This window comes from Aspergillus tubingensis, assembly GCF_013340325.1.
Source record: "Aspergillus tubingensis WU-2223L DNA, scaffold_9, whole genome shotgun sequence".
NCBI lineage: Eukaryota > Fungi > Ascomycota > Eurotiomycetes > Eurotiales > Aspergillaceae > Aspergillus > Aspergillus tubingensis.
In genome coordinates this window covers 2,953,204-2,973,477 of record NW_023336283.1, presented here as the reverse complement: position 1 = coordinate 2,973,477, position 20,274 = coordinate 2,953,204, and the positions used below count along the sequence as shown (strand labels likewise).

The 20,274-nt window shown below is 53.2% G+C and overlaps 11 protein-coding genes across 11 annotated transcripts; 5 read left to right on the top strand and 6 right to left on the bottom strand.

Moving 5' to 3' along the window:
* Positions 1-501: 501 nt before the first annotated feature.
* On the bottom strand, positions 502-1,850 carry AtWU_09065 (Mob1/phocein family protein; the record flags this gene model as incomplete). The annotated part of the gene is made up of 4 exons (XM_035504173.1): positions 502-1,003; positions 1,070-1,184; positions 1,249-1,550; positions 1,828-1,850. 4 exons carry the CDS (start codon positions 1,848-1,850, stop codon positions 502-504), a joined length of 942 nt encoding a protein of 313 aa, XP_035360066.1.
* A 566-nt stretch (positions 1,851-2,416) lies between these two features.
* Positions 2,417-3,913, top strand: AtWU_09064 (Paf1-complex subunit LEO1; the record flags this gene model as incomplete). The annotated part of the gene is made up of 3 exons (XM_035504172.1): positions 2,417-2,625; positions 2,678-2,852; positions 2,912-3,913. The coding sequence occupies 3 exons, from the start codon at positions 2,417-2,419 to the stop codon at positions 3,911-3,913; spliced, it is 1,386 nt and encodes a 461-aa protein (XP_035360065.1).
* Positions 3,914-4,329: 416 nt separating this feature from the next.
* AtWU_09063 (Zn(II)2Cys6 transcription factor rglT) lies at positions 4,330-5,569 on the bottom strand (the record flags this gene model as incomplete). Its single annotated transcript, XM_035504171.1, has 2 exons — positions 4,330-5,441; positions 5,509-5,569. The coding sequence occupies 2 exons, from the start codon at positions 5,567-5,569 to the stop codon at positions 4,330-4,332; spliced, it is 1,173 nt and encodes a 390-aa protein (XP_035360064.1).
* Positions 5,570-5,932: 363 nt separating this feature from the next.
* erb1 (ribosome biogenesis protein ERB1) lies at positions 5,933-8,296 on the top strand (the record flags this gene model as incomplete). The annotated part of the gene is made up of 1 exon (XM_035504170.1): positions 5,933-8,296. The coding sequence occupies one exon, from the start codon at positions 5,933-5,935 to the stop codon at positions 8,294-8,296; it is 2,364 nt and encodes a 787-aa protein (XP_035360063.1).
* A 363-nt stretch (positions 8,297-8,659) lies between these two features.
* AtWU_09061 (putative AAA family ATPase/60S ribosome export protein Rix7) lies at positions 8,660-11,026 on the bottom strand (the record flags this gene model as incomplete). Its single annotated transcript, XM_035504169.1, has 3 exons — positions 8,660-10,579; positions 10,671-10,913; positions 10,979-11,026. The coding sequence occupies 3 exons, from the start codon at positions 11,024-11,026 to the stop codon at positions 8,660-8,662; spliced, it is 2,211 nt and encodes a 736-aa protein (XP_035360062.1).
* Positions 11,027-11,331: 305 nt separating this feature from the next.
* On the top strand, positions 11,332-12,157 carry AtWU_09060 (ESCRT-III subunit protein VPS20; the record flags this gene model as incomplete). Its single annotated transcript, XM_035504168.1, has 3 exons — positions 11,332-11,375; positions 11,501-11,864; positions 11,942-12,157. 3 exons carry the CDS (start codon positions 11,332-11,334, stop codon positions 12,155-12,157), a joined length of 624 nt encoding a protein of 207 aa, XP_035360061.1.
* Positions 12,158-12,460: 303 nt separating this feature from the next.
* AtWU_09059 (PITH domain-containing protein) lies at positions 12,461-13,377 on the bottom strand (the record flags this gene model as incomplete). Its single annotated transcript, XM_035504167.1, has 3 exons — positions 12,461-12,872; positions 13,054-13,165; positions 13,236-13,377. 3 exons carry the CDS (start codon positions 13,375-13,377, stop codon positions 12,461-12,463), a joined length of 666 nt encoding a protein of 221 aa, XP_035360060.1.
* Positions 13,378-13,847: 470 nt separating this feature from the next.
* On the bottom strand, positions 13,848-15,981 carry AtWU_09058 (putative ATP dependent RNA helicase; the record flags this gene model as incomplete). The annotated part of the gene is made up of 3 exons (XM_035504166.1): positions 13,848-13,979; positions 14,042-15,700; positions 15,757-15,981. 3 exons carry the CDS (start codon positions 15,979-15,981, stop codon positions 13,848-13,850), a joined length of 2,016 nt encoding a protein of 671 aa, XP_035360059.1.
* A 445-nt stretch (positions 15,982-16,426) lies between these two features.
* AtWU_09057 (CUE domain protein) lies at positions 16,427-17,851 on the top strand (the record flags this gene model as incomplete). The annotated part of the gene is made up of 5 exons (XM_035504165.1): positions 16,427-16,447; positions 16,509-16,809; positions 16,869-17,093; positions 17,151-17,417; positions 17,487-17,851. 5 exons carry the CDS (start codon positions 16,427-16,429, stop codon positions 17,849-17,851), a joined length of 1,179 nt encoding a protein of 392 aa, XP_035360058.1.
* Positions 17,852-18,259: 408 nt separating this feature from the next.
* On the bottom strand, positions 18,260-18,870 carry AtWU_09056 (mitotic-spindle organizing protein 1; the record flags this gene model as incomplete). The annotated part of the gene is made up of 3 exons (XM_035504164.1): positions 18,260-18,349; positions 18,431-18,508; positions 18,793-18,870. 3 exons carry the CDS (start codon positions 18,868-18,870, stop codon positions 18,260-18,262), a joined length of 246 nt encoding a protein of 81 aa, XP_035360057.1.
* A 537-nt stretch (positions 18,871-19,407) lies between these two features.
* AtWU_09055 (GNAT family N-acetyltransferase) lies at positions 19,408-19,914 on the top strand (the record flags this gene model as incomplete). The annotated part of the gene is made up of 1 exon (XM_035504163.1): positions 19,408-19,914. One exon carries the CDS (start codon positions 19,408-19,410, stop codon positions 19,912-19,914), a length of 507 nt encoding a protein of 168 aa, XP_035360056.1.
* Between the last annotated feature and the right edge of the window lie 360 nt (positions 19,915-20,274).

Below are 20,274 nucleotides of genomic sequence, written 5' to 3'. Positions count from 1 at the left end.
CTTCTCTACTGGGTACAGTTCAATTGGGTACAGTCGAAGCGTGAGAGACGTCGCGCCGCTGATTGTGTCCATGCTAGTCGAAATCTAGTCCTTCCGAAGGAAAGCCCTACTTTATCTTCATGCTGATTGTTCATAATCTCAATTTGGCTGATCAGTGTCATCTCCACGTCAGGCTAGTTTCAGGTAAATAATCTCAAAATGCTCTCGTCCAGCCAGGATGCGCAAGGTTAATCTAGGCTACAAGAATCGCGTAGTCAGTGGGGGTCCCACGACTGGATATGCAGAAAATCACAGGAAGAACATATTCACACCGCATGCTAAATGCTTAACGCCAACTCTGTGTCACGTAATCCACGCGGCGTCCTGAAGAAGTCAAGACACCATGAAACCGCGATCATAGGATCGAGTCGGTTCGTCTAATCCGATCAAAGGGTTCCAACGCCAGGTCGGACCGCTTTCTTACTTGGGGAAAGAAGAATGGGAGTTCTGCTGCGCCCTAGCTCAGCTAGAGGCTTGCTGGCCCCAGTGGCCACCTGCTAGCGCCTCCGGAGGGATGCGCTGCTGCTTGATGAACAGGTCGATCAGGGGTTGCATGGGCTCCATTTCCTTATCAGAGACGAGCTTGTAGTACTTGGCCACCGTGACGAAGTGGACAAAGCACATGTTAAGGATGTCATGCTTGTTAATGTGCCAGAAGGGGTTCAGCCAGTGCGCGTGGTACAAGTGGGCGTAGCATCGGAACATCTGCTTCATGATGCCCTGGCAGTCTTTATAGAACGTCTGAGGGAAGCCGCTGGACTTGCCAATCCACTCCTCTCCGGAAGTAGCGCTGGGGCCGCCTGCTTCATTGACCGCAAAAGTGTCTGGTACACCAGTAACCTTTTCCGTAGGGAACATGACCGGGTCGTGAATCTTGCTGACAATCCATTTCTCAACACGGTTGATGAACTTGGGGGCCGAGATCTTGGCGGCACGACCGTCGACCAGCCAGGTGTAGGTCAAGCTATCCGACGATGCCCATGTTAGACTGGTTTCCGAATCTTAAGCGCGGGGGAAAAAAGCAACTTACCGACCAGCCGACATGGTGGGGCAGGTGTTCTCGTTACAGATCGGCAGTCCTGTAAGGCTATTGACCTCCTGGATAACCTGGAGCATGCCATGGAGCAGGCGATATTGTTCAACGACTGTGTGGAGAAAACGATCAGCACGGGGGACTCTCCGAGCGGAAGAGGCAGCAAGTCCGCTTACTTTGATGGGCCAGCCATTCACCCAGCTCCACGTTCTTGGGACAGGCACACAACGTCAAGAAGTTACCCTTCACATTGAGGGGGGCATATTTCTCCTGAAAGAAGTACTTGGGAGCATCGGGGTCGTAGGTGGAGGAGGTGTCCACGGAGAGACTCGAGGTGAGGGACGGCGAGTTGGGCACATGGCCGGCGGGAGGCATCTGGGACGACGGCGACGGAGCCGGACTTCCATTGTTCATCTTTGCGGGATTGTTATTGTTGTTGTTGTTCTTGTTGTTATTGCCTCTGCCAAACCCTTGGCGGCTGGGAAGGGGGAAACAAGTCGCAAGTCAGTCCTGGCTGGTGTCCAGACGGAGATGTGGGGGGAAGAGGGAAAAGGAGAGGGCGTCAGGAGATGAAGCCGCAGCGCTGAAACAAAGGACACAGACTGGTGGACGTGGCCACTGATTTCAGGGGGCATCATTCTTTTGGTGCGCCCAGGCATGTTGCAGCACTGTCCACCCAGAGAGAGCGCATGCGAGTGAAGGGTCCAACAGGGACGGGATGCATGATTAGGGGAAGAGGAGGGGAAGGCACATACACACTCTGGAAGAAGGTCGCCATGATGAACGGGAATACACGTGTGCGGGAACACTGACTAATCTGGCGATCAGGCAATCCGAGATAGTTCAGTGAGAGATCCGAGGGGATTGAAGAGGGGGGAGGGAACAATCCACGACGGAGTTAACAGGAAAAGAGTTGGGGAGGAAGTGAGGAGGAATGAATGAATGAATGAATGAGTTTGGGGATGTCCCGATCTGGAATTCGACTGATTCGGTCTGGCCCGTCCACCTGCCCGCTGCGCTAGTCCCTCTTGGGCCCGGAAGGGATCATTCTATCCACCGAGGGGGTCTGTTACTTTCACTAACTCAACTCATAGTTTATTGAGTCTGAACTAGTAATAATTAACAGCTACCGCGCAGCTCATCCCAGAGTCGCCCAGCCCCATTGATCGCACTCTGGCCCTGGTGTTATTCCTATTCTACCCTCTTCTCAGTCTCTCTTTTTTATACAGGGCCTTTACAAGAACAACTTTTCTTCCGAACACTTTAGCTGTTCCTAGCACCAAACACAACTTCATCTTCGGCATTGACCGCGCACCCACCGGAGCTCTCTCTTTCCCACCCATAATGTCTTCTTCAGATGAGGATGTCATACGCCGTCCGGGGCGCAGTACAGGTGCCGGTCAACCAGGCAGTCCGTCTGCAAGTGAACACAGCGAGGCTCCGGCGCGAAGTCAGAGTCCCGCGGGCTCGGATGCGGGCAACGCGAACGGCTACGATGATGCGGATCTGTTTGGTTCGGATGCTTCCGACGGAGGATTTGGCGATGATAATGAGTACGGTCAATTGCCTCTGTTGCTCGAGAGACATTCATTGACTAGTGAACAGACGACCCCAGCGGACGCTCGACGACGAAGAACTCGATTCCGGAGATGACGTGGATCGCAATGATCGGGTTGGAGAGCCCATGGACTACGAAGGAGGCGCAGACTATGAGGAGACTGTAAATATCATGGACATGAGCTTGAGCCGGGCGCCAGAGCCTGTGACTTCGAACGGCGAGGTATGTTCCACAAGCATCCACCTGTTGCATGATCCCGGACTCACCATTGCCCATTCTAGGTCTACACAATGCCAGTACCCCCTTTCCTATCCGTTGAAACGGAAGAGTTCAACCCAGAGACCTATGTTCCACCTCCGTTCACGACAGCGGCCACGTCGCTCTGCTGGCGCCATGATCCCCAGAACGAGTCGCTGCTGCAATCGAATGCACGAATCATCCGCTGGGAGGATGGTTCCATGACATTGCAGCTGGCGTCCGCGCCAAAGGAGCAATACCGTATCTCGACCAAGCCACTGGCGCCTCTCAGCAAGTCTGGCGAATACGACACCAAGTTAGACTCGCACGTTTATCTGGGAGCAGCCGCAGAAGCTTCCTCGGTCTTCCGGTTGACCTCCCATCTCACCCATGGACTTACGGTCTACCCCACGACCGTGGAGACTGACGACGCCGTGCAGCGTCTGCAGGAGTCGCTAGCAGCAGCAGCTCGTGGTGGCAAGAAGACGCTGGACGGATCGGCACCGGTTATCGAGGTCAAGGAGGACCCCGAACTCGCCAAGCGGCAGGCAGAAATGGCCGAGCGTGAGAAGCTGAAGGCTGCTCGTCGCCGCCAGCAGCTTCAGGACCGCGAGATGGACCGTGGCCGCCGTCATGGATTCACCCAGCGCACCGGAGGTGCTGGTCTCACAGTGGGTGGCCTGGAAGATGACGACGGTCTCCTGACTACCCGGCCTCGCGCGAAGAAGCCTCGCAGGCCAAACCGTCGGGGCGAGATCTACACCGATGACGAAGAAGAGTATGACCGTCGCGGACGCACTCGCGAAGACGAATACGACGAAGACGATGGTTTCCTGGTGGGCAGTGACGAAGAACCAGAAATCGTCGATGATGACGACGAAGAAGATGTCTTGGAGGATGAAGACGAGGACGCTGAGGGCGAAGAGGAAGACCTTCCACCTGCCAGACCGCGACAGAAACGAGCCTCCCCCGAGGCTCCTGAGAGAGGCACCCCTCCAACCCGGAAGAAGAACCGCTACATTGTGGACGACGATGATGAAGAGTAACGGCTCTTCAATTCTAAGCCATATTGACATTCTTACTTGCTTCTTCTAATGACATTGTAACTGTATCATCCATTCTGGGAGTCATTCTTCGGGCGCATGCATGGTCGTCACCACCCATTCAATGTTATGTTTTTGATATCATACCAGAATTTTACAAAATTAAGAAACAACTAACGGACTCGGCGATATGCAAATTTGTACATACCGTACCGCTAGATCTATCTACATTGCTAGTAATATCATAAATTCACAAGACTAGTCCTTCCCGAAATAGAGATCGGAGTATACTGTATGATTGTCATAAAATCGTAAGATTAGGCACCGTTAAATCGAACCCCGGTCTCAATATAAATGTGGCTCCCTCCACCCATACAGCCACCTTATATCGATGGAATTCTTTATCAAAGATGCCGGGCCTACTTGGCACCCGCACCAACCGGATAATCACTTGGCTCAAAACCAAACTTCGGAATGACATTGCGCGCGCTCTGAATGATGCGCATACACAGCGCATCCCGCTCAAGGCACGATTCATCCTCCTTGGACCCGTCCGTCTTTGGTATAGGAAGGTGACGTTCCTCGACAGGCAGCGGGTGCGAGCGATGCCAACGCCGTTGCCGCTCCTCCATTTCCTCTATAAGACTAAGCAGGCTAGGCCCATCATCTGCACCCGGGGGCATACCGGCCGGATCACACGGCCCTCCTAGCACACGGTATCGCACGGTTTGCCGTAGCCAATCTTTCCAGCCTTCCGTAGGGTTAGGGGAGGCATCAATTGCTGCGGCGTAAGCCGGTGGTGCCGATTGTCGGCCGAAGTCGACGGCGTTGACTTTGGATATACGTAGCCAAGTATCGGCGATGACGGTTAATAAGGTGCCAGTGAAGGTGACATTTTGCATGCCCGTAGTGAAGCGGAGGGGACAAATTTGGCAGCGGATGACGGCTTGGGCGGTTCTGGATGCGATGTAGAGGGAGCATAGGTTGTGATGAGAGAGCGGGAATGGGGCGAGAGAAGACAGATGGCTGAGACAGAGGTAGAGGCATGATAGGCAAGGGCATTGGCGGTCGGATTCCTCTGAGTCCGGGGACGAGGCGGCAGAGGACTGCTGCAGTAAGGATAGGTCTGGTGGGAGGGTGTAGAGATTGGCTGCTGATGAAGAGACATTGGAGAAATCAGGCCATGGACTGACTGTCGTTGGAGCTGCATCTATTGGTTTGTTGAGGAGGAATTGCCCGGCGTCAACGTTGCTATTTGCGTCCGCAAAGAAGTTGGTGTACCCCGTATAGTCTGATGGGGCGGTCTCGGCTGACTCAATGGTTGATGGTACAAGGGAAGCAAATTCCGAGTTCTTGGCCCATGGCTCATTCCCTGAGAGTCCAAAAGGTGGTGATAGATCCTCATCATCTCGCATACGCTTCTTCGGAGGCCGTCCCATCTGTTTCTGTAGGGAGTAGTGGCAAGTGAGACTTTGTTTGACGCAGCGAGTGCAGCCAGTGGGCTCTCCGGAGCACTTTAGCTTGCGACTTCCTAGCATGAGGGAAATTGATTAGCGCCATACAGTTTCTACTTCGACTTGACAAGAAGTCAGACATACTGCACTCATCACAGGCCGCATGTCTTTTCCCCCGCGCCACGCCTGTTGCGGCGTCACTCATGGAAGCATTGCTTGGGTATACAGAATGTGGTTGGCTGCATTCGAGAGAGAATTGCTGGTGCATCATTCTGCAGAGCCAGCGCAAAGTTGTACCGGCTTTCAACTAAGCCACAAAGGTAATATGATTATTAGGTAGGTAGTTGATCTTAAACTTCATAATAATGATTGCTTGTTATCGATAAAGTTGTGTGCCTGAGGCCATGAAGGGGATCGATAAGAGAGGCGGTGTGTCACGTGGGCGGTATGTCTTTCCGCAAATCGAGGGCAGCAAAAAAAAAGTCGAAAAAGTCGAGCTTCGAATTCCTTCCAGCAGTGCTTCGATCCTGCACAAGATTCTGCCCACTCGGAGTGTTCCTTCGTCGCCATGAGTGCTGCAAAGGTTTCCAAGAAGCGCAAGGCTGTCACCAAAGATGTCGAGGAGGAGGCCGGTGTGTTCTCTGGCGACGAATTGAACGTCGGCGACATTGATGGTGCGCTTTCGGACGATGCCAACGACCTATCGAGCGACGAAGAGGATTCCGAAGTTGAATTGGTTGACGACTTCAGCTCCGATGAGGATGATGATGAAGAGGAGTTGGACAGTGATGAGATCCCCTCCGATGGAGAGGCGACTCTCAAGAAAAAGTCCGGCACATCAACTGCGGACCTGGAAGTACCTACGAACGACGACGAGAGCTCCAGCGAGGAAGAGCAACCTAACTTCCGCATTGAAAAGGATGCCAATGGAAACGACCGTTACGTCTACGACGAGATCAACCCAGACGACAACTCCGATTACTCTGACGTCGAAGAGAATGCGAACACGATCGGTAACATCCCGTTGTCTTTCTACGACCAATACCCCCACATTGGCTACGATATCAATGGAAAGAAGATCATGCGTCCTGCCACCGGGGAGGCTCTGGATGCTTTGCTTGACAGCATTGAGATCCCCAAGGGCTTCACCGGTCTGACTGATCCCTCGACCGGTAAGCCTCTGGAGCTGAGCCAGGATGAGCTGGAGTTGCTGCGCAAGGTGCAGATGAACGAAATCCCCGAGGAGGGCTACAACCCATACGAGCCTTTGATGGAATGGTTCAGTAACAAGCAGGAAATCATGCCCCTCAGTGCTGCTCCGGAACCCAAGCGTCGATTCGTTCCGTCGAAGCACGAAGCCAAGCGGGTCATGAAGATTGTGAAGGCCATCCGCGAAGGTCGCATTTTGCCCTACAAGCCTCCGTCCGAAGAGAAGGAGGAGGACCTCGAGCTCATCAATTATGATTTGTGGGCAGACGAGGCCGAGCGTCCAGACCACCCCATGCACGTCCCTGCGCCCAAGCTTCCTCCGCCAGGCTACGAGGAGAGTTACCACCCGCCTCCGGAGTATCTCCCCGACAACAAGGAGCGCAAGGCCTGGCAGGAAGCCGACCCCGAAGACCGGGACCGGGAATTTCTCCCTACCGACTTTGGCTCTCTCCGCAAGGTTCCTGGTTACGGCGAGTTTGTCAAGGAGAAGTTCGAACGTTGCTTGGATCTTTACTTGGCTCCTAGAGTTCGCCGCAGCAAGCTCAACATCGACCCGGAGAGTCTGCTTCCCAAGCTGCCCAGCCCTGAAGAGTTGAAGCCGTTCCCGTCTGTCTGCGCCACGGTGTTCCGCGGACACAAGGGCCGTGTTCGTTCTCTTGCCGTCGACCCCACTGGTGTGTGGCTCGCCACTGGTGGTGACGATGGCACTGTCCGCGTTTGGGAATTGCTCACCGGTCGCCAGCTGTATAGCGTCAAGGTGGGTGAAGAGGATCCTGTCAACGTTGTCCGCTGGAGGCCTAGCAAGGATGCCGTGGTCTTGGCTGCCGCCGCCGGTGACGATATCTACCTCATCGTGCCCCCGATTCTCGACCCCGAGCTTGAGCAAGCCAGTTTGGACCTTCTCGACGCCGGCTGGGGATACGCCGCTTCTAAGCCTGCCCCGAAGGCCTCGGAAGAAGGCAAGAAGACTACCCCTCCCCAGTGGGTGCGCCCTTCGGCCGCTCTCGCCGACAACGGCGTGTGCGCCGTCATTCCCCTCCGCTACGTGGCCAAGTCTATCTCGTGGCATCGCCGCGGTGACTACTTTGTTACCGTCTGCCCGGGCTCTTCTACACCGGCATCCATGGCCATTGCCATTCACACTCTGTCCAAGCACTTGACTCAGTACCCCTTCAGCCGGCGCATCAAGGGTGGTGGCCCGCCCCAGACCGCGCATTTCCACCCCTCGAAGCCCATCCTCTTCGTTGCCAACCAGCGCACCGTCCGTGCCTACGATCTCTCCCGCCAACTGCTCGTCAAGATCATCCAGCCCGGTGCCCGCTGGATCTCCTCGTTCGACATCCATCCGACCTCTTCCACCGCTTCGGGCGGAGACAACCTCATTGTCGGATCCTACGACCGCCGTCTGTTGTGGCACGATCTTGAACTCTCCCAGCGCCCCTACAAGACCCTCCGTTACCACCGCAAGGCCATTCGTGCCGTCAAGTTCCACCCTAGCGGCCGCTACCCTCTGTTCGCGGACGCCAGTGACGACGGCTCTCTCCAGATCTTCCACGGCAGTGTCACGGGTGACATGCTCAGCAATGCTAGCATTGTGCCGCTCAAGGTTCTCAAGGGCCACAAGATCACCGGCGAGCTCGGTGTCATGGATCTCGACTGGCACCCGCGCGAAGCCTGGTGTGTCAGTGCCGGTGCGGATGGAACCTGCCGGTTATGGATGTAATTATTATAATTGGTCTTCCTTGTGTGTATCCTGTTCAAATTTACATGGGAGGCGTTTTGGTGTGTGCATAACTAAATTTAGAGTTTCTGATATCCAAAAGTTCATTCACTCCTTCATTGGGTTGTTTGCAGTTGTAGTTCATACCAGTAGTAATTTGTAGTAGTAAGTAATCAGTGGCATCCTGGATTGAATATCCCTCAAAAGATCTATCATTATTCATCACTTTTTTGGATCCCTCCACACTCTCTATATGCACACAACGAAAAAACAGCACAAAAGAGATAATAAGTAAAAGAAACAATCCCAAGGTACATCGATGTATGTACACACACCAAACCACTGACTGAATAATCTAATTATTATTTACACCACACCACCACTCCAATCCCTCCTCAACTTCTCATACTTCTTCAAATCCGTAACACTGGGCCGAATGAACGCCTTGGCAGCGACAAAGTCCTCGAACTTGATACTATCCCGTCTCTTAATAGCCGAGTAACCAGCGCGACGAAGCAAACTGCCCAAATCAGCACCACTGAAGCCCTCACACTCCTCGGCAAGTCTGCGCAGATCCTCATTGAACTCAATAGGCAAGTTCCTGACGAGGGTCTGCAGGATCTCGACACGCTCGAGCGGGCTGGGCAAGTTGACGAAGAGAAGGGTTTCCAGACGACCGGGACGCAGCATAGCCGGGTCGATGATATCGGGCCGGTTCGTGGCCGCGATGACATAGAGGCCTTGACGGCTGCTGCCGAGGCCATCGAGTTCAGTGAGGAGGGTGTTGACGACTCGGGCGGAGGCTTCAGAGAGGGTATCATCACGACGGGGAACGAGGGCGTCGAGTTCATCGAAGAAGATGACGCAGGGGACGGAGGAGCGGGCGCGAACGAAGACCTGGCGGACGGCGCGTTCGGATTCACCGACGAATTTGTTGAGGAGTTCGGGACCCTTGACGCTGATGAAGTTGGCGCGGGACTCGTTGGCCACGGCTTTGGCGAGGAGCGTTTTACCGCAACCGGGGGGACCCCAGAGGAGGACGCCGGTGGGAGCGGTGATACCGACGTTGGCGTAGATTTCGGGGTTCTTGATGGGTTCGACGATGGCGGTGGACAGTTCGTCGCGAATGCCGCCGAGGGCACCGATGTCAGCCCAGGTGGTGTCGGGGATAGTGGCGAAGCCTTCGCGCTTGGAGGAGGGTTGGATCTTAGGGAGGGCTGTGAAGAAGTCGGCGTTGGAGACGAGGACGGTTTGGGTTTCGTCGCCGATGGGCGTTTCTTTGGCGTGGGTGATGAGGCGGCGGAGTTCTTTGACCTTAGGGCTGATGATGTCGGATTCGCCTTCGATTTCCATTTCCATTTCCTCGCCGCTGTTGGACTTGAGGAGTTCGAGGTAACGTTTGATGGCGGCGGCACCGGCGGTGGCAACGAGATCGTTCAGATCAGCGCCGACGAAACCGGGGGTGCGTTTGGCGAGGGTCTTGAAGTCAAGGTCGTCGACGAGACGCATCTTGCGGGTGAGGGCGCGCAGGATCTGCTCGCGAACGGGCTCCGAGGGGACGGTCATGTTGATTTCCTTGTCGAAACGACCTCCGCGACGCAGGGCTGCGTCCAAGCTGTCGGGACGGTTGGTGGCCGCCAGGACGATGACGGGCTTTCCGTCGGTCTTTTCGAGGGCCAGATCGTCCATGCAGGTGAGAAGTTGGGCGACAATGCGCTTCTCCATCTCTCGTTGAGCGCTTTCACGCTTGGGGGTGATAGCGTCGATTTCGTCAATGAATATTAAGCAGGGTGCGATTCTCTTGGCTTCTTCGAAGTATTCGCGGAGAGCCTTCTCGGACTCTCCTGACATGCCGGAAATAACGGATGGAGCGGATATGGAGATGAAGGGGACGCCCAGCTCGGCGGCGAATGCGTTTGCGATCATGGTTTTACCGCAACCTGGCGGACCATGTAGCAGAACACCGCGAGGAGGCTGGACATTGGACGACATGTAGACTTGTGGGCGTGTCATTGGCAGGATGACAAGATCCCCGAGCTCCTGCACGACATCGTCCAATCCACCCAGATCGGCCAGACTGATATGTGTGGGGGGAGAACGGTCGACTGCGGCCTCGGCCTTGCGGCGCTTGGAGGACTGCGATTCACCACCATGGTGCCGTTTCTTCGTGGAGGTAGAAGGTGGTGCTGTTGACTCGGCGGTGTTGAATTCGCTCTGTTTCGAGGGCTTCGAGCTGTTGGTTGTATTCCACATACCAACCAGGCTCTTGTTGAGGCTGTTGGATTCCTGCTCCCGTCAGCTACCTCTCCATTGTTGGCCAAATTTAAAGCCGCTTCTGAAGGCAGATATCCCATGAAGCGGCGCGCATGTCGCATACCGGTGCCGGTGGCTCCTCCAGACCTTCAAAGTCGCCGTCTATGGAGTCGTTCTCATCTTCCCCGAGGACGTCGGCTTTCAGCACTTCCACCACGCGCTCGATGCTGTCTTCGAGAATGCGCTTCGGCTTCCTGTTCAGGCTGGAATTGGACCGCTTGATGGTATCGTAAATGCTGGACACCGACAGGCGGAATTGAGCATTCTCTGCATTGTCGTCGATGATTTTGCGCACGATCTGGTAGATCTGTGTATAGCGAGTTTAGCGATGATCGCATTGATGTAAGCCGAGGGACGAGTCGCAGCACTTACATCCTTGTCGAGGCCCTGCCTCAGCGTCGGCCTGCCCCCACGACGCATCTTGAAATAGAGCAGGGGCTATGAATGCGATAATCGGGGGTGATAAAGATCCCCGCTGGCGATGAATTCCCACAATTTTAGAGACCCGGAGAATTGATGCGCCGGCGGAGAGCCCCAAAATCGTCTGAAAACACCGGCAGATTCCCGAGAATGTGACACTAGTCCCGATGGGGCAATAGGACGATAACGGACGTCATCTGCGGTGGACTCACTCACTGCTCACTAGTTATCTATCATTCTATCACCGCCGGCCTTTGACTGCTTCCCCTCAAGCATCCTCGGGAACAAAGCAACATGCGCTGACAATGGGAAACACAAACAGCACCCATAAGATCTCTGCTCAGGACCGGTGAGTCTATTGATATCATTTCAACGGGATTCGCCCTGTTGCTGTCTCCATCAGCGCCGACCGGCACGGGTCACGAGCCCCATTCCTCCGTCTCCGACCCATAAACTAACGCTCTTAACGCTCAGGGCAATCCTTGACCTCAAGAACCAGCGAGACAAGCTCCACCAATATCAGAAGCGAATAACCGTCTTGACAGACCGCGAAACCGACATCGCGAAACAATGTCTCGCCAGGAATGACCGTAAGCGCGCCCTGCTTGCCCTGCGTCGCAAGAAGTATCAGGAGTCGCTGCTAGATAAGACCGACAAACAACTCGAGCAGCTCGAACAGCTTACGGGGCAGATTGAATTCGCGCTGGTTCAGAAAGATGTTCTTTTCGGCTTGCAGCAAGGGACCAAGGTCCTGCAGACCATTAACAAGGAGATGGGTGGCCTTGAGGGGGTGGAGAAACTGATGGGCGAGACGGAGGAAGCGAGAGCCTATCAAGAGGTAAGCTTCTATTGCCAATGGTTATCTGAGAAGGGTATTCTGGATTGGATGCTGACTAGTTGGTGGTGGTTGTACAGGAAATCAGCGAGATGCTTGCTGGACGCTTGTCCACTCAGGATGAGGATGAGGTCGAAGAGGAACTGGAGGCTTTGCAGCGGGATACGCAGGGCCCGGTTGTCTTGCCGAATGCGCCCAGCTCTAAGCTCCCAGAGCACGTGGAGGGAGTCAAGGAGGACGAGCATGCCGCGGAAGAAGAGGCCCAAGTCGAGGAGCGGACTGCTATTCTTGCTTGAGACTGTGCCATCCACATGATCTCTTTATTTCGATATTAGCATTGCCGGCGTTGGTGGTTTCCAGGAAATTCAAGTATAGTATAGCATTGTTAGATACGTTTCGCTATTTGAACGCTAGCAACTAGACCGTCGAAACATGGATTGGCGTGCATTATCTTGATAGAGCCCAGCTCAATACCCAAGGCAGTATCCGTAGCTTCTGATCAATTATTCCAGTCTGTCACAGACCTCATACATTCCAGACCAACATATGGCCGCCCCATGTTCAAACAAATACTGAAATCCGATCCATATTACTCCCGCTCACAGGATCCGGCTCCCCACCCCATTTACACCCTGGATAGCAACATGATCACCCGGATTTGCGGCCGCCTCATACAAGAAACTGATCGGCTCCCTATTCAGTGCCATGAATTGTCCCTTGAAACCAATATACCCGACCTTGGTGACGTCTTCTTCCCCATCGCTCCAGTTATCCTCGAAGAACAGAGTGATGGAGGTAGTCGCATTCCAATGCGCCCGGTTCAGCGGTAACTCGAAAACATCTGCGCCCGGCATAGGTTGGGGTATCTCGACTGTCTGCGTCGGCTTCAGGTCCGAAGCTGTTCCGAAGTCCAGGTCGTCGCGATTCTTGAATAGCTTTAGGGTCTTCGGGGCAGATGGGGTGGGAGCGGTGTATATAAGGAGGGAGTGAACTTTAACTTGGTCGGTGAATCTGGAATTCTTTAAATTAGCAGCTATTTCATGGATAAGATGGTGGTTGTGGTGTAAAAGACTTTTGAATGTTGGGTTTGCGACAAGAAGCTGAGATGAGGGGCATTTGGCGGGGTAAAAAACCACATCACAAACAGCAAATCCGGTCGATAACCACGACGGTATGAAGGGGTATAACATACGGAATATACATCAACAGCTGTTCGTCTGCGTCGCTTTCCAGCTCGGGCTCATCGTCGAGCCTTTCGGCCCATGTTTTCTTGACAATCGCGGCGCCGGACTTGGGACTGGCCTCTGCAGGTGGGACCCCGGGTTAGCTTGCACACACGGCTTGCAGAAGAGGTTAATATCGCGTTTTGCCTACCGTTTAATGTAGTGATCGAGTCAAACTGGATTTGAGAGTAGAGGAGAGATTGAATTGCGGGGGTGATGTCGTTGGAATGATCATGGCCGTCTTCTCCGTGGCAATGGCCGCCGTGATCGTGGTGGTGGTGATGACCTGACATATTCGAGTTTGAGATTTGGAAAAGACTGACACTGATTTATTTTGGTTGTCTGATTGATAGAGTATTATTGATTTGTGGACTGCAGTGTGTCCGAGATTGTCAGGATGGTGGACCTTTTAACAAGAAAGAAAGAAAGATGGGTCAGCGTTGTTGTTCTTCGGCGAAAGGACCGTCTGGCTGCTGTAAAATGATGCGCATCATGATCCAGGTGACCGATTGCTTGGTTTATTCACCACCCAGGTACGCTCTACACCTGTAAGCATTTTATTAATTGTTGTGTCCCCCTGGTATAGTAGATTTACTGATACTAATGAATTCTACAGGTAACAGAAAGAAGGAATATGCATCTCTAACATTCTATAGAGGTCAACGCTGGCGGGTATAGTACAGGCAGGCATGTCGTCAATCACAATCACTAGTAGGTTCACCATCATATAAGCCCCATCAAGATACGCACTATGCCCTATAGCTCAATGGACCTGGTAGTAGTTCGGGGCGTATTCGAGAAGGTAGTTCTTCTCGATCTTAGTGATATCGCGGATGAAGGTCTTCTCGCCGGTCTGTAAGATCTCATGGAAGATGACCCAGTCGGCTTTCCGATTCTGTATAGCCCAGTTAGCAAATGACTGCAAATATAGAACATAACTCTGTATTGTCAACATACAAACATCAATGAACTCGGGTGAGCATGGAGAGTCAGGCCTCCGCTCACCGTCTTAAAGGTACCATCGGGTTGCATCTTCGCAGCGTGTGCGAAATAACCCGTAGTAAGACACCTACGAATCTGTTCCGCAAGCTTACTTGGGTCTTCTTGCCGAGACCGAGCGGAGAGAGTCTCGTCGACCTGAATCCCAAAACGCTCAAGATATCGCTTCAACTGGCCCCGAATGCTCACAGCCCGCTGCAAAGATCGAAAATTCAGAAGATTGTCACGGCACCATTTGGACTCCTTCTTTCCTTTGGTGATAAACGCTTGGTACACGTTAAGATACGTCAGATGATCGCCCTCTTCAACTGCGAACTTTCTCCGGTGGCTCTCCGATGACTTCCTGTCGCCTTCATGCTGAACCCATACGGTCCCTTGAAGACTCACCATGGCAGCAATAGAGAGGATCTCACTTAAGCAGTTGAAAGATGGCGCTGATAGCAGCACCTTTGCCATCATTGGATCGACTGCCAGCTCTGCCATGCGCATCCCATGGGGCTTTGTGAGTTTGGCATAGTCATCAACTGCTCCTAAAGAGTACAGCAGCTCAAATGCGCGAATAACAAGCTCTGTAGGAGGGGGAGTCAGGAAGTCGAATCGTACGATGTTGTCGATACCCAAAGCCTTGAGCTGCATGATCACAGGTGCTAGGTTCGACCGCTGGATCTCCGGAACGGTGGCCTCGGGGAGTTGCTCATAGGCCTGCTGCGTGTAGAGGCGGAAGCACTTCCCAGGTTTGGTACGCCCTGCTCGGCCAGCACGCTGAACAGCCGCTGCCTTTGATATGGGCACTGCGGTCAATGTCTCTATGCCAGTCTGCGGGTTATAAGCTCTTAATTTGGCGAAACCGCAATCAATGACATACACAATCCCGTTAATAGTAACAGATGCTTCGGCGATGTTGGTCGACACGATGACCTTGCGGGTGTTTTCTGGTGTCGGTTCAAACACGTACATTTGCTGGTCTGTTGTGAGGCCAGAGTAAAGGGGCAACGGAAGTATACTATGCGCCTTGGGATGCAGCGTTGCGGCACGTTCAGCGATCATCTGCACCGTGGTATCAATCTCCTCTCGGCCAGTCAAAAACACCAAAATATCACCTTCCGCCTCTTGAAGATGGATGTCAAACACGGTTTTGACTGCGCGTTCGACATAGTCTTCTGCAGGGTTCTCGAGAAAGAGCATGTCCACCGGATACATGCGACCTTCTAGACTGATGATCCTTCCCACCTTGCCGCCAGTTTCACCGGATTCCGGACTGCTGTCAAACTCCTCACCGGCGAAGAAACGCAGAAAGTCTTCAGCTTGCAAGGTTGCACTACTGACCACAATCCTAAGCTCCGGCCGTCGTTTCATGATCTTTTTCAGGATACCCAGGAGGATATCAGTACTGAGGGACCGCTCATGAGCTTCATCCACCATGATTACAGAGTACCTTGACAGCAGAGGATCTACGAGTGCCTCCCTAAGTAACATTCCATCTGTAAGGAACTTGATCCTAGTGGAAGCCGAGGTCAAGTCCTCAAAACGAATTGAGTAGCCCACCTCTTCGCCGAGCTTGCAGCGCATTTCCTCAGCTACTCTAGCGGCCACCGTGGTAGCGGCCACCCGACGTGGCTTGGAAATGTTAGCTTCTCTTTTTGCATTCGAGTTGATCTGAAGGAAAACCATACCTGTGTCACGGCTATGGCCTTCCCATCTGCACACCATCCTGCTTGGTCGAGATACTGGGGTAGTTGGGTTGTTTTCCCACTTCCTGTTTGTCCAACGACAATGGTCACCGGATATGTTTCAACCAGATACAACAAGCTCTGCTTATGTCTTGCGATTGGAAGCAATGCGGCCGGCTTGTATAGAGCCGGGATAAAACTGGTGGACAGATCCAGCTCGGAAGCCATTGCGATTGGGCCTTGAATGATAATGGACCTAGGAGGTGATTTGCAGCACCGGTTCCAAGCAGGGGCAAGCTATTATTGCGCTAGAAAACCCCAGGTAAGCATATTGAAATCGCAATTTCCGTGTCAGCTGCGCAAGCCTTGCACTGCCAGAATTGAATCCAGATTCTACTTTGACGAAGTAGATATTGTTGGAGCAGCTGCAGCAGTGCTTACCTAAGCACCGGGACCATCACGTGGCGCAACGTCACTCCGCGGGCATCGGAAGTGCGAAGGGGGCTGAGAGGCTCCGAAGCTCCAATCGCATCATCCCCAGCTTGCTTTCTGCCTGTTGGGCAAATTTCCTGGTCGCATAAATACCTCCAAGGCCTGCGAAAGCTTGGCACTCTTCTCCACCTTCTAGACAGCAAGTTTGCAATATTCTAACGCTGCCTAAGTTGCTCTCACGATGTCGGAAGAAGACAAGACTGTAGGTTGTCCTCTATATCCCGCTCCTTATACCTCATGCCCGGCCACTCACTCGCAGCCAGACTCCCAATAAACTCTCCACTGGACCACTTAGTCCCAAACCCGAGTCGCCGACTACTGCGCGCCCTCTCGATTTTGATGATGAACCCCAGGAAACCGGTGTCACCGCAGCGCCGTCAACAGCCCCTACTCAGCAAGGCGCTGCGGAAGCTGCCCCGCCTAAGCCACCCCGCCCATTGAGCCCCCGTCAACAGGCCGAGAATACTCTCAAGGAAGCATTCCCCTCTATTGAGGCATCGGTGATCAAGGCAGTGTTGGTGGCCAGTAACTGGGATGTGGAACGGTCATTCCATGCTTTGCTTAGTACGTGTGGATTGCGACGGACAGTACTGCTATGCGCGGTCACTAACAAGTCCCTTTAGGCATGACGGATCCCAGCGCTGCCGAACAAGATGCGCCGCCCCCCAAGCCACCACGCCCAACTGCTGCGCAGAGGCAGCTAGAAGCGGATGAGATGTATGCCCGTCAGCTGGCCGAGCACTACAACCGTCCTGCGCGCCAACCCCGTTGGGACAACGAGTACCCACAGCAGCGGCCGCGAAGGGGAAGCGATGGATCGGAGGAGAAAGAATACAGCTTTTTTGATGGTCGGTGATATGGATCTTTACTACGTTATCCTGGTCGCTAACAGCTGGCCTGTATAGATGATCTCCCAGTGATCCGCGAGAACCTTCGCAAAGGATTCTTAGATACCCAGACGAAGGTCAACTCGTGGGTCCAGAACCTGAAGAAACGCCTCGACGGCGAACCCGAGGCCGGCCCTTCTGGTCAAGGCCAGCCTGAAGAGAACTATGGTAGACCTAGACGGAGCGGAGACCTAGGTCGTCGAAGCGGCGATCGCGAACGCTACGATGCCGATCATCGCATTCTGAACGACGACTTTGCCTCACTTGAACTGAGAGATGCGGAAGGTACGTTGACCCTGAACTTTCCCTAATTCTGCAGTACATCCACATTCGAATGCTGACCTCCGTTCGCAGCTCCTCCCCCGCGCCCCCCAAGGCCCCTCGCCAACCCCGACCTGTTCAAATCCTCATCACCTTCCCCTGATCGACGCAAGGTCTCTTTCCAGGAGGGACCGCCTACTGAAATTGACAACCTCTACGATGCCTCTGAGCCTGTCAGACGTACGTCCCCCGCGACAGGCAAGTCGAGCAAGTGGCAGCCTCTGTCGACTGTTGACCCTTCGCCCGTCGGGGAGCATGACCCATTCAGTCTTGGCGACAGTGATGATGAGAAAGAAAAGGAAGTCAAGGCCAAGGAGCAGAGCACGACCGAAGCTGGGCCGGCCAGCGAAGCGTCGAAAGACAGCAGCAGCAAGGCCGAGAATGCTGGCAAGTCGTAGGGCTTGTTCAGTAATCGATTAATAATTATGAGAATTTCCTTTTTTGCCTCCTCCCCGACACATGCCGTTTCATCCCTAGCACCACCTGTCTGCTACATGTACTCTTCATACCATTACCCTGATAATGGCCATATGGCCGACGTTAATGATACCAAAGACTGCACTAGTGGGAAGTCCCAGAGACCGGTCCATCCCTAACGAGGACTATGAATACGACGAATATTACCACAATTAGTAGTAGACCGCTCAGTCATGTCCATCATACTCCATTCTAATTAAGAGAATAAACGGGTATCACAAGGAAAAACCAACCCAAACAGAAAGAAGCAGAAAACGCCATAGATACCTAAAATAGTCATACTAAACACATCCCACAACCCCAAATTAGATTCTTAACAGCCATCTATCTCACTCCGGCAAACCCTGCTGCTGCTGCTGCTGCTCATTCGCAAACCCGCGCGGCACACCAGATTCTTTTCTTAGATCCTTAATGACCGCCTAATAGACAGCGTCAGCTTCCAGCACCCCCGAGACAAAGTAAACATATAATCACAAGATGATAGAAATGCAAGAACTTACAGCAAGAGCATCCGGATTGACACCATTCTCAATCAAGGACACACAAAGCGACAGCTCCGTGCGGTCTAAATTAGTGTTCTGGATGAAGTTCGGATATAGTTAGTCAATCAAGCAATCGATCAATCAGTTAACCCAAGTGTGCATTATGTGTCTTGTCAGATGAGATGATACCAGATCCAGTCTAGACCAGAAAGTCTGGTCTATTCCCGCCTGGCATGTTGGGGATAGGAAGTAGATGATAGCAAAAGCTAGAATATTCGACAGTAACAACAATGATTATGGAGTAAAAGGAAAATAAAACGCCAGGCAGAAGAATGAAAGGAAAAATCGATGGAGGGGGTGGTGGGTGTGGTGTCACGTACAAGAAGGGTGGAAATCTCGTGAAGAATGTCAATAACTTCGCGGGCGGCCTGGCGTTTGTCGTCGGCTTGGGAGGGCATTTTCGGGGAGGGAAAATGTAGTAAAGTCTTTTGTTTGGAAGTGAGGGTTGAGTGAGAGAGAGAGAAGGACGGGGAGATGAAACGATGGACAGAATGCTGGAAAGTGTATATCGGGGATTATAGGGTATAAGCTATAGATAGAAGTTGACTGGAGTTGTAGATTGTAAATAGTTAATTGAAGGAACCATTCCTATCCGGTCTTCAACTCAATATTACTCAAATACTGAGATGTAACGTCGTATTGTAAGTGTGGTACTGCGGTGACTAGCGTATTATGCACTATACCCAGATGGGACAGAGGAGTCTCTGTGATTGGTTTTTCCTTTAGTAGAAAACTTCCAGTTACTCTTAACAACTCGGGCAATTGAGCTGAATTGAAAGCCATTGGACCTTCGCACGACATTGGGCATCTGCTAAATCAGAAGAGAAATCTCTAGTGAACTTTCCTTCGTGCTCCGGGATAATTGTGGAACCTCCCCTGTCAACTCCCCATCTTCCAAACGATCGTGAATGTAGATCCTGGAGGGGTTCTCCGGAATGCCGCCAGCGGATCTGACTCCCAGTCTGATCATCTCAGACATCCATTCCTTGAAGAGAGACCAGGCCCTGGAGATTCTTGCCCAGATTTCACGCGTCGAGAAGAAGACCTTCCCCGCTAACGAGGCATTCAGTTTCGGTGAGGAACTCTGGCGCAAGAAGCCCAACACGAGGGTTCTGTATGTGACCCGTGCACCATCGGCTCCAGATGATGTCCGCCCAACCTTGCTGGCCTATGCCGTCTACGTCCGCCAGAAGGGAATAGCCCTACTGCACAAAGTTTGCGTGGGTGAAGCACATCGCCGCCAGGGTGTCGCGATGCGGCTCATGAACTATATTCGAGCTCGTCTACAGAGCGAGGGGTGTCAGCAGATCCAGCTATGGGTCGACAAAGCCCGCTCGCCCGCTAGATCTCTATACGTCCGCAATGGCTTCAAGGAGCGTGACGAGATCCCGGACTATTATGCGCCAGGGCGTACCGGGATCAAGATGGTTCTCGATCTTTAGCTGTAGCGTGGGCCCTGTACCCGCCCTGTCGCGCCTAAGCATGGCCTTCGGCCCCTCGATAGACAGGCCTGATCCCCCTACCCCTCCGCTTTACGCGGTGGAAAGGAGCCACAAGACTTCTCCTTGGTACTTTTTGTTCGAAACTAGGGTGGCTTTGCCTGTCAAATACTCTCCCTTAAGCCTTCGGGAAATACGAACGCTATTGAGAGGGAGGGGTTGGGCCGGCTATGCTCCTGTGTGGACTCCTGCAAGCCATCCCTTGCAGGCGCGTGCATTCGCAACGTGAGCTTGAACTCCCGCGCCGCGAACCATCCATCTCTAACCATTCCCATACTTCAGTGACGTCAAACATATCCAGGT